General features: G+C 46.1%; 1 protein-coding gene across 1 annotated transcript in view; it reads right to left on the bottom strand.

The window, feature by feature from the left end:
- Eif2ak1 (eukaryotic translation initiation factor 2 alpha kinase 1) overlaps positions 1-12,009 on the bottom strand; it is a 35,581-nt gene that overhangs the window by 20,521 nt on the left and 3,051 nt on the right. Inside the window, exons 2-7 of the mRNA XM_021161984.1 lie at positions 10,507-10,665; positions 8,675-8,808; positions 6,707-6,744; positions 4,752-4,851; positions 2,949-3,029; positions 365-464 (exon numbers count right to left, since the gene is read on the bottom strand). Coding sequence (XP_021017643.1) covers positions 365-464; positions 2,949-3,029; positions 4,752-4,851; positions 6,707-6,744; positions 8,675-8,808; positions 10,507-10,665 — 612 coding nt within the window. The remainder of the gene's footprint in view (positions 1-364; positions 465-2,948; positions 3,030-4,751; positions 4,852-6,706; positions 6,745-8,674; positions 8,809-10,506; positions 10,666-12,009) is intronic.

The raw sequence follows: 12,009 nt of genomic DNA, 5'->3' as shown, positions 1-12,009 counted from the left end.
AAAAAAAAAAAAAAAAGAAACAAGCTGGACAGCTAGGTGTGGCGGCGAGTGCCTTTAATCCCAGCACTTGGGAGGCAGAGGCAGGTGGATCTCCATGAGTTCAAGGTTAGCCAGGGCTACATAGATTCTGCCTCAAACAAATAAAGCTTAAAATTAAAAAAATAACCACTTTAAAAAAAAAAAGCTGGGCATGGTGACACAATCTTTTTTAATCCCAGAACTCAGGAAGCAAGAAGCAGGCAGACCTCTGAGTTCAGGAGCAGCCGGGTCTACATAGTAAGTGCCAGGACAGGGTATATAGAGAGACCCTGCCTCAAAAGTAACCTCCTCCCAAAGGAAATGAATGAAATAAAAAGCAACCTACCTTGCGGCTGAACCACATGAACGTGTTCTATCCATGCAGTGTGGTAGCCAACAATATTGGGATGCTGGAGACCTGCCAGAACCTTCACTTCCCGTAGCACCTAAACAAAATGATACAAAGGGTTCGCACTGCCAATTTGCTCTCCAATACTCTCTGCCCTGGAAGATTAGCAGTAACCCTTCTTAAAGAGGAACCGGAATGCCACAGATAACGGGAATCCTCTCGTGAAAGACAAAGAGCAACTGTTTGTTTTTGAGACAGAATCTCTCTAGCCCTGGCTGTCCTGGACCTCCATATGTAGGGCTGGCTTAGAACTCAGAGGTCCTCTTGAGTGCTGGGATTAAAGGCATGTGCCATCATGCCCAGGCAAATGGCACTTGTTCCAGCAACTCCACACTTAATTGGTTTTGAAAGTTCCCTTGATTCCTGTGCCCCTCCCCACCAGGAGAGACCCGTCACCCTGCTATTGTTTTATAACGTTTGTCTTCTTTCCTTTTTCAATGCTGCTGAGAATTTAAGGGCACTGAGCATGCTGGGTAAACTCTCCACCGGGGAGCTGCATCCCCAGCACCGTGGAGTGGTTGTTTGTCTCTGTTTGATTTGACAGTGTCTCACAATGCGGTAGTCTGGCTGGTTCTCCTGCTCAGCGCTGGGTCATAGTTGGGACATGATGGACTTGTCACTGTTCTTTAAGCAGTCAGAGACACGGTGGCCTGGAGGAGAAGGGAATCCATCCGGCACCACCCAGCGTGTGAGTAGGAGATGTGCCTGTACTGGGCCATCCTTTACCTAACAGACTGCACAGTGTGATAAGCAAGCAGCGTGACAGCTCAGAAGGCAAAGACACCTTGCTGTCAAGCCTGATGACCTGATCCAGTCCCCGGGATCCACATGGCAGAAGGAGAGGACCAACACCCACAAGTTATTCTCTGACCTTCGCACAGACACTGTGGGCACACATGTATGCAGACATGTACACAGCCTGTCCCATGACTTTAGTGCTAGTATTTAGGAGGCAGAGGCAGGCTGAGTATGAGATCACCCTAGTCTACATTGTTAAACATAATCTCAAAATAAAATAAATGTATTAAAAAAAATAGAAAAATCAGACTTTAAAGAAAAATTACATGAAATAAAAATTAGTTTTCATATCTTCTATATTTATTAATACAACCTATTACTTAGCCATTATATACATATAAATCCAGATCTGCCCCTTTCAAAACGTCAACATGGTTTTATCCCCTGCAGCTCCCTCCTGGGGTACCCCTGCACTATGGTAGCACCTAGAGCCTTCCACACTGGGGCAAGCACGCCCGCACACTCTGCAGGACGTCTACAGCCTCCCTTTGACTTTGTGAGAAAGAGTCTAAGTTGCCTAGCCTTGAACTCACCCTGAAGCCCTCGTAGGCCCTGACTTTTCAATTCTCCAGCTCCATCCTGAGAAGTGGGACTACATACCTGACTCACCATGGACACTCTTTTTGAAACATGATTTTATTATAGAACCCTGGCTAGTCTCAAATGATCATCCTACCTCACCATTCTCAGTAACTTAAGACTACTGGTGACTGTAGCAAGTCCAGCTCAAACCAGATTATCTTATTATTATTATTTTTTTTTTTTTTTGGTGGGGGTGGTTTTTCTGATGGGCTCTGATAGAACCCAGTCTAGCCTGCAATTTGCTCTACACCAGAGGCAGACTTTGAACTGATCCTCCTACTATCGGGCTCTAGCAGGCCCAGGTTCTGCAGCCATGGCCCTGGCACGCCTTGCCCTTCCCCATTCCTTCTCCCTGTGAACCACAGATGACATCCTTAGAGCAGGCCATCAAGGTGTGTTCCCTTATTTGAACACTTCCTTATGCCAGATTCATGCCTCAGGCTGACCACCAAGGTCCAGCTATCAAAGTATCCGAGTCCAGCAATCAAGGGCCCCCTTTGGTTCACCTAATTAACATGCCCAATCAGCACACACCACCACATGCCAGCCCATTCTAGCACAGCCCTCCCCTCTCCGGCCCTGACAATGACACCTGCGAGGTCTGCTGCTGCTGCTTCCTCCTGAGCCAGAGGGCAGCGCTTGACTTTCTTCCTGCTTCGTAAAGGATCTCTGTGAAAATAGGTGTGTGGAGGTGGCTTGTGCCTAATCCGGGGTCTGGGAGGGAGCTCCATACTGTGTGGGGTTCCCCTTCACCTACCTCCACTTAGCACCACCATGCCAGGCCCAGCTCAAACCACTTTCTGAAACCCTCCCGTCCTTCCTTCAGAGTTAGGGAGACAGCTTGGATAGTCAGGTGCTCAATTTGCCAAGCATGAAAACTTGAGGTTGGTGGCTGGAAAAAGACTGGGCATGTCACATCTGGTGATGCTCGTGACCTAACACTGAGGAAGGAGCCTGAGACGAGGACCCCTGGGGCTCACAGGCCACCCAGTCCTGCAGCCCCAGTACAGCAAGAGACCCTGTGTGTAAAGCCAAGGTGGGTGGTGCCTCAGGAACAACCCCCACAAGGACGGGGTGTCTACAGCCTCACACACAACTCCACGGCACATGCTACTGCACGCACGCCCGTCCAGAGTCATACCTTCATACAATCTGTTTTAGTTGCGCTCTTAATCAGGATTTTCTTAATTGCATAATGCTGACCATCTAATTTGTTCCGGACCTAAAAGAAAAGAAAAAGCATTAAATTCCATCGAATACAACTGACGAAAGGAATTCATCTCATGTGAGCTTTGGTAACCCAAACTAACCAGAGATCAAATTAAGCTAAAGCCATTCTTCCTACAAGAGGGAAAGCCAGCCCTGGTCGTTGTCGTTTTTTGTTTTTTGGTTTTTTTAAAGATTTATTTATTTTATGTATGTGAGTACACTGTAGCTGTACAGATGGTTGTGAGCCTTCATGTGGTTGTGGGAAATTGAGTTTGTAGGACCGCTGCTTGCTCTAGTCAACTCCACTCGCTCTGGTTGCCACTCGCTCAGTCCCTGCTCACTCTGGCCCAAAGATTTATTTATTATTATACATAAGTACACTGTAGCTGACTTCAGACGCACCAGAAGAGGGCATCAGATCTCATTACGGGTGGTTGTGAGCCACCATGTGGTTGCTGGGATTTGAACTCAGGACCTTCAGAAGAGTAGCCATTGCTACTACCCGCTGAACCATCTCGCCAGCCCCAGCCTTTTGACCAGGACCTTTGCAAATGAAACTGCTTGCAACAGCAACAGCTTCTGGGCTGAGGCAGACAAGTGTGAGAAAACTCTGCACACGGCCCCAATGTGGAAACGTGATTACTTTTAGTAACATGATTTTTATTCTTTTTGAGACCAGGTCTCAAGTAGCCCAGGCTGGCCTCCAACTCACTTTGTAGCCAAGGATGACCCTGAACCTGTGATCCTCCTGACTCCAGTTCCCTCAGGCATGAAGCCCTGTAGGTCTGAGTCATGATGGGGATCAAATCCAGGACTTTGCGTGCCAGGCAAAAATCACCCGGCTGAGGCAGAGCTCCGCAGCACAGCCTCCAGCACACGGTTTTTAAGTTTCAACTTCTTGTATGAGTAAGGCCAATCGCATCATCCTCCTGAAAATCCTTAAACTACCAATGGAAAATACTAGGTTAAAAGTATCTTCAATTCCATTTTAATTAAGTTTGTTCTTTGGTGTCGTCATACTTGGACAAACAAAAGTCACTGTCACCTCCCACCCTTGTAATCCCCTTTCCTCCCTACAAATCCATTTCCCACACTCAACTCTTTTTACATCACTTGTTCGTTCTTTCTTCCTTTGTTTCAAGCAAGATCTCACCATGCAGTTTTAGACAAGATCTAACCATGCAGTCCTGGCCGGGCTGGCATTTGCTCTGTAGACCAGGCTGGCCTCAAATACCAAGATCCACCTGCCTCTGCCATCCTAGGACTTTAATAAAAGATGTGTGCCACCATGCCAAGCTTGTAGCACATTTTTTTTTTAAGATTTATTTATTTATTATATGTAAGTACACTGTAGCTGTCTTCAGACACTCCAGAAGAAGGCGCCAGATCTCGTTACGGATGGTTGTGAGCCACCATGTGGTTGCTGGGATTTGAACTCTGGACCTTTGGAAGAGCAGTCGGGTGCTCTTACCCACTGAGTCATCTCACCAGCCCCTTGTAGCACATTTTTAATCACCCTAAACTACAGAATAAAAATCCAAAGTTTCTAGAACTATCTAAACAATCAACAACCCATCAGCTGCCTGTAAATGATAAGTGAAAATAAAAACACATGATTTTAGGCATCTTTTGGGTACTTCTATCATAATAACGAAATAACTTCTCAAATTGAAATACATTTACAGCATAATAAACACAGGTCAAGGTGAGCAAAAAGGGAAAAAGGAAAGAAGACCTTGTAAACTCTTCCATATCCTCCTTTCCCTAAGATGGCAAGCTCTTCAAATTCATTTAAGTAGCGTGAAGTTTGTGCTTCGAAGGCTATCTCTCTGGATCTGAAAGTTAAACACAAACAGGCTGTCAGTATTGTGAGGTGACAATCAAAGGCATGGACTGGGTTCCCAGCCTGCTGAGACTCACTTATCAGCAAACTGCAAGGCAGGAAGAATCAGCTGCAAATCTCTAATTTCCTATGGGAAGAAAATGGCTGGGTAAACAAAGACTGGAGTAAGAATAGCAAGAGGGCTCGTTAAAGTTAGTAATTAGCATTCCAGTAGAAAGCAGCAAGGATGCTTTATATACAGCAGAAACGAGACAGAAGATGTAATTAGCGTAAGGAATTAGGTAAGCTTTTGCTTTTCTTCTGAGCGACAGGGTCTCCAGTAGCCAGAGCTGACCCTTAGATTTCTGAACCTGCTGATATTACCTCCTAAGTGCCCATGTTACAGTTGCGCACATCCGTTATCTGCAATTTTGACTTAGATTTCTTGTTTTAGTGGTTTGGGGGTTGGGGGTAGCTGGAAATTCGAGACAAAATCTTCCTCTGGAGTCCACAGGCTTCCTGGAACTCAGGAAGTTCAAGGCTGGCCTTCGACATGTGGCTAGCCTCCCATTTCTGTTTGCCATGTGCTGTGATTCCAGTTATACCCTACCACACAACTCCCAGCCTTAAACTCCTGACTGATGCTGCTTCCTTACAGGCTTTTAAGAGTTTGTGAGTAAGGTAAAAGGCCAATGGTGGTCTCCTAAAAGAAGTAGCAGCAGTCAAATGAACGGTGGCGTTTGCTGGACACGGTTGCACACTCTATAATCCCAGCAGGAGGACCTCCAGCAGAAAGACAGTTTGGGTTGCACAAGACTTTTGAGTCAAAACAAACAAACAAACAAACACAACAAAACAAACAAACCAACCAAGCAGGGAAGAGGGCTGTGGGGACGGCTCTGTGGAAAAAGCATTTGCTGTCTGTGAGCATGAGGGCTGCAGTGCAGAGCCCTGTGCCAACATACGTGCCTGCCAGGCATGGTGGCCCACCTGCAATTTCAGCAGTAAGGAGGAAAAAACAAGGGAGCCCAGAGCAAGCGAGCTGGCTAGACTAAATGAATCACAAAGTTTCGCATGCAATAAGACCTCCATATGTAACGGGAAGCAAGATGGAGAAAATAGCTTTATCAATAGGCCTCCAAGTGCAGTGGCACACGGGTGCATGCAAATGTATTCACTCAAACACACACAGAGCCAGGTGGTGGTGGCGCACGCCTTTAATCCCAGCACTCAGGAGGCAGAGGCAGGTGGATTTGAGTTCGAGGCTAGCCTGGTCTACAGAGTGAGTTCCAGGACAGCCAGGGCTACACAGAGAAACCCTGTCTCGAAAAACCAAAAAACAAAACAAAACAAAACAAAAAAACAAAAAACAAAAACAAACAAAAAACAAACACAGAGAGATGGATGCCAGCACTCAGAAAGTGTGCACATCTACACACTCACACACACAGAGAAAGACTTTATGCCTGCCAGGAGGACCAAGAATTTAAGATCAGTCTCAGTACACGGCAAATGTGAAAGCAGCCCCTGCTACATGAGACCCTGTCTCAAATACACAGAGGAGGGAAGGGCAAGCTGAAGAGAAGCCACACGCAGTGGGGAACATGAGAAGCAAAGGAAACTTTCGAGCAGTGCATGGTGCGGGCCTCAGGCTGTGCGCTTTCCTAGCGCAGACAGACATGGCCGTGGGCAAGGCCTGTAATCCAGCATGCTGGATGGCGGCAGGAGGAGAGAGCTAACGTCCAGGCCAGACTGGGCTACACAGCAAGACTATGTCTCAAAACACAAAGAATAAAGGAGTAATTTTTATAAACTCATTTTGATTTCTTTGACTTATCTGAGTTAGTGAAAAAGCACAGGATACATACCTGATTTTCTGCATGTAAGAATTATCTTGACAAGGATCCTAAAACCAAAATATTGTCTTTAAGAACCACGTGAAACATTTGATGAACAAGGAATCAAACTCAACACCCCAGTAACTCATCTGCTCAAATCCCCAAGGCAGACCACAGTCCAGGACTTTACGTCTTTACAGGGGCTTTTGTGAAACGCATTTCTCTACATAGCAAAACTTGGCCTTAAGACTCATAATCCTGCCTTAACTTGCTGGGTACTTGAATTACAAACCTGAGCCCTCAACATAAGGATAATAGCTTTCTCTTGTTTGTTTTTGATAAAGGGTGTTGATGTAGCCTTGGCTAGCCTTGGTCACCATGCAGACCAAGCTAGTCTCAAACTTACAGCTATCCTCTTTGGCTCTGCCTGAGTGATGAGATTATAGGACTAAACCACGAGCCCAGCTAAAATAACATTATAATGTTACTTAACAGTTCATGATTTTAAATATTTCCAAGCTGAGAACTGATCTGCAAGGAGCTCCATGAGAGAAAACTGACTTCACTTCAAAAATCTCTGTAGAAACCGACTCCTCCCACCTCCACTGTGACCACCCACTTTGGAGCCCTCCTGCCCGTGCCCTGCCCTTGACTCTCTCCACCATGGAGACTTCCAGCATGGGCTCAGATGTGAGCCTGTTAAAATGTTCTTATGCTCCGAATCCTGCAATGTTTCTGTGCCCACTCTGTGTAAAACCAAGTTCCTTAAAATGCTCTCAAGATCACGTTTGTTGTCCCAGCACTTAGGTGGCTTAGATTGGAGGTAGAGAGGGTTGAAGCCAACATGGACTGCAGAGTTCAAGAAATATCTGGGCTATAGTGCTGCTGTGACTGCCCAGCCCGGACTCAGTGAGGAAGGCGGGAGGTGGGAGCAATCCCACACTCCCATGGCCCCTCCCACCCTCTGTTACCCCTCCCCTTTACCCGCTCTGTCTAAATGCAAGGCAGCCTTGCAAAAATGAGCGGGACACACTTAGCTAAGGCTCCATCGAAGTCCATGGCTCTGCCTGGAACACTTCACCCCAGGCCCCTGCAGTTAACTCCCTCTCAGCCATGGACGTGACCACTCTTTCTCAGTGAGGCCCGGGTGGCCACCAGCCCCTCCCAACATTCCCTAACCCCTCCACTACCTGCCTGTGTGCCCCCCCGCCCACATCTGTTCTAACTTTCCCTACTGTTTCCTGCTCCCTGCATCAGAACATAAGCTTCATGGAGGGTTAGACTAATTTTTTTCCTTCCCCCTCCCCATAAAATGGTATAGCATAGTAAATATTAGTAACAACAATTAATATTGTCAATTGACCAAGTTTCAATTTAAGAACAATTCATATAACTAAAATTAAGTAATGCTTTAAAAATTATCACTTTTTCTATTTCTTTTGTGTGTGTGTGTGTGTGCTGGGGATAGAGCCCACAGTAGGCACACGAGGCAAATGCCTTGCCACTGAACTCCACAAAACACAGGAAAACAAGTGTTCCGTTTTCTTCCTTTCTTTCTTTTTTTTTTTTTTTAAAGATTTATTTATTATTATATCTAAGTACACTGTAGCTATCTTCAGAAGAGGGCATCAGATTTAATTACAGATGGTTGTGAGCCACCATATGGTTGCTGGGATTTGAACTCAGGACCTTTGGAAGAGCAGTCAGTGCTCTTAACCGCTGAGCCATCTCTCCAGCCCCTCTTCCTTTCTTTCTTACTGTATTTCACGTGTATGAGTGTTTCTGCCTACAAGTCCTGACCTCATTCAGTGCCTGGTGTTTGTGGCGGTCACCACACAGTGAGTTACCAATGGTTGTGATCCACCCTGTAGGTGCTAGGAACCAAACGTGGGCCCTGCACAAATGCTCGTAACTGCTGAGCTATGTCTTCAGCTCCCACAAATGGTTGTTCTAAGATTCAAACGTATTTGTCATACAAAATACACCGGTAGAGCTTACCTGACGGACTCTCTCTTTGGCAGACCTCATTAAATGAGTGATGGCTCTGTTGTGGTGGAGTCTCAGAGAGCTAAACTCATCACTGCAGGTAAAGGAAGAGAGCAGCCCCATCTTGATAAAAGTCTGGCACAGTACTATAAGAAAAAGCCATGATAAGCTATTATTAGAAACCTGACAACAGGCAGGACAAGGCAAGCAAATCTGTAACCCCAGCATGCAGGACACTACAAAGGATCCTGAGTCCAAGGTCACCTATCAGCTGCCCAGCAAGTTTAAGGCTATCCTGGGCTAAATGAGACCTTGTCTCAAAAAGGAAGGGGGACACAGTAGATAGACATATAGACTGTGTACCAGATGCCTCAATAAAAGGTGTTTCTGTAGAGATATCCTTAATTTATGCATAAAGAAATACAGACAGGGTGAAGTGTAGTGGTTCACACTACACCAGAAATGGAAGAGGAAGAGAAAAACCAAGATGGAGAGAGAGAACAGGGGAAGAGGGAGAACACAGGAAAAACAGGGAAAAGACAGGAAAGGTACAAGAGAGAAAGAATAGGGAGGGTGTGGTGGTGCACGTCACTGACCTCATCCATCAAGAGGCCTCAGAGGCAGGCGGATCTCTGTATGAAGCCAGCCTGGTCTACAGAGTGAGTTCCAGGTCAGGCAGGGCTTCACAGAGAAACCCTGTGTCGCAGCAGGGGCAGGGATTTGGTGGAGGGGAAGAAGGAGGAGAAAGTGTTAGAGGTGGAGGAGGAAGAAGAAGAGGAAGAGGAAGGCAAAGAAGATGAAGAAAAAAGAGAAAAGAGAGCAGACTCCAGAGCTGGCTCAGTGGTTAAGAGTGCTGGTTGCTCTTGGGCTCAATTCCCAGCACCCACAAGGAGGCTCACAAATCATCTGTAACCCCAGGAGATCCAACGTGTTGCACAGGCGTACACGCAGGCAAAAGCCTAGACACATAAAGTAATTTATCTTTACAGGAAAGAAAGAAGCAAGAGCAAACGACAAGGAGAAGGGAGAAAAACAAGAAGAGAAGAGGGGGAAAATGCAGAGAAAGGAAGGAGAGAGGGAAAGAGAGGCAGGAGACAGAGAAGAGAGAGAGAGGAGGGGCGGGGAGGGGGAAGGGTAAGAAAGAGGATGGGAGATAAAAAAGAACACCAATAGGGCTGAGGCTGTCCCTCCCTCTGCAGTAAAGCCTGGCAAGTATGAAGCCCTGGGTTGATGCCCAGCACCACCAGAAGAAAACAAACCAAGAAGGAATGCACAGAAAATCTACAGAGGACTGGTTAGAGTGTCTGCCTTGAATACATGAAGCCCTGAGTTAGATCACTATACAAACTGGGTATGGCAGCACATCAGCTGCACCCCAGTTACTTGGGAGGCAGAGGCAGGAGGGGTTCAAGGTCAGCCTCTGATACATAGAGTCTGAGGCTAGCCTGGGCTTCCAAAAACAAAAACCTAGGTGAGGTCTAAAGATGAGTCTCAATGCTTTCCTAAGAGAGGTGAGGCCCTGAGTTTAATCTGCAACACTTTCAAAACAGAGAAAGCAGAACGAGATTTAGCTGCCCACCAACCAGAGCCAGGAGAGCCTCGAGAATTACATGAATATCATACTACTGCCACAAAACAGTTTTTTAATTTATGGATCACATGCAATTTTATACTTAGAAGAAATTACACAACGGAAAGCTGAAAAGAATGTAAGGAATGGGAAATCACCCATACTTCTTTTTCATGCGATTTTTATACACCAGCTGCTTCTCAGAGTCACCGCACTAAGGGAAGTGTCTTCTCCAAGCTCTCTTTAACAATACCTTCTTGTTACTCTTACTCACATTTAAACACCTGTTTGGAGTGGAGCGGGTTTGGCTCGTGCACATGGCTCAAGTGTTCCAGTAAGGAGACGAGCAGCAGCTGGTTTGCCACCAGGAAAGGGAACGTGGGCTGCTGCAGGGGCTCTTTTAACACTTGGAGCTCTGCGGGGACATCGGACTCTAGAAACAAGAAGGGGAAAGAACATTATCGGCAAGCATGTCTCATGATGACAACATAGCATGTTCTAATGAAGACAACACAAATAATGGAACTGCAGGGGACTAACCTGGGCAGAGCGATCATGGTGAGTCAGGTTAGGAAAGGTTTTCTGCAGCTGGGGAGACGGCTCAGTGGATAATGTGCATGCCATGTGCGCCCCAGGCCCAGTGTTTACATCCCCAGAACCCAAAGAGAGGTGGAGCAGGTATGGCGACACCGCCCTGTAATTCCAGTGCCTCTGATAGGATGTAGAAATTTTTCTAACTAGACTACCCAAGTCTGCAAGTTCCAGGTTCTCTGAAAGACCACACTTGAGTGAAGATGGTGAGAGCATTTGAGGAAGACACCCAATGCCTGTACCCACACACATTTGAACACACACACACCACATATACATCCAATGCCTGTACCCACACACATTTGAACACACACACACAAACACACATATACACCACACATACATCCAATGCCTGTACCCACACACATTTGAACACACACACACAAACACACACATACACCACACATACATACAATGCCTGTACCCACATACATTTGAACACACACACACACCCACCACACATACATCCAATGCCTGTACCCACACACATTTGAACATACACACACAAACACACACACACCCCACACATACATCCAATGCCTGTACCCACATACATTTGAACACACACACACCATACATATACAGAAATTTTAAAAAGGGTAAGACTTTTCTGGAGGTGAACTTGAGTTGAAGCTGAAAGTTGGAGGACCAGGGTGGCCTCGAACTCACAGCAGTCCTCCTGCCTCTGTCCCCAATGCTGGGTTACAGGTTAGTGCCACTGTGACCTTCAGGCTTCTTTATACTCAGTATTTCTCTTTTCTGCAATAAGAAAAGTCTATTTTTTCAGGTCTTTTTTGTGGGGGTTGAAGGTAAGGGCAGATTAACTCTAGGGTCACCAACATGACAGACAAGAGCTCTTATTGCTAAGCTACAGCCCAGATTTTAAAAAACTCTACTCTTTAATATAAAAAACAACAAATAATCAAGTCTATTTAAGAACTTAAGAAATGGGCTCTGGAGAGATGGCTCTGTGGTTAAGAGCACTGACTGCTCTTCCACAGGTCCTGAGTTCAAATCCCAACAACCACATGGTAGGTAGCTCACAACCATCTGCAATGGGGTCCAGTGCCCTCTTCTGGTGTGTCTGAAGACTGCAACAGCATCTTCATATACATAAAAATAAATAAATCTTAAAAAATAAAAAATAACGCCGGGCGTGGTGGCGCACGCCTTTAATCCCAGCACT

This window comes from Mus caroli, chromosome 5 (assembly GCF_900094665.2).
Source record: "Mus caroli chromosome 5, CAROLI_EIJ_v1.1, whole genome shotgun sequence".
Classification (NCBI taxonomy): Eukaryota; Metazoa; Chordata; class Mammalia; order Rodentia; family Muridae; genus Mus; species Mus caroli.
Note: the sequence above shows the minus strand (reverse complement) of the source record. Positions and strands in the feature narration are given on the sequence as shown.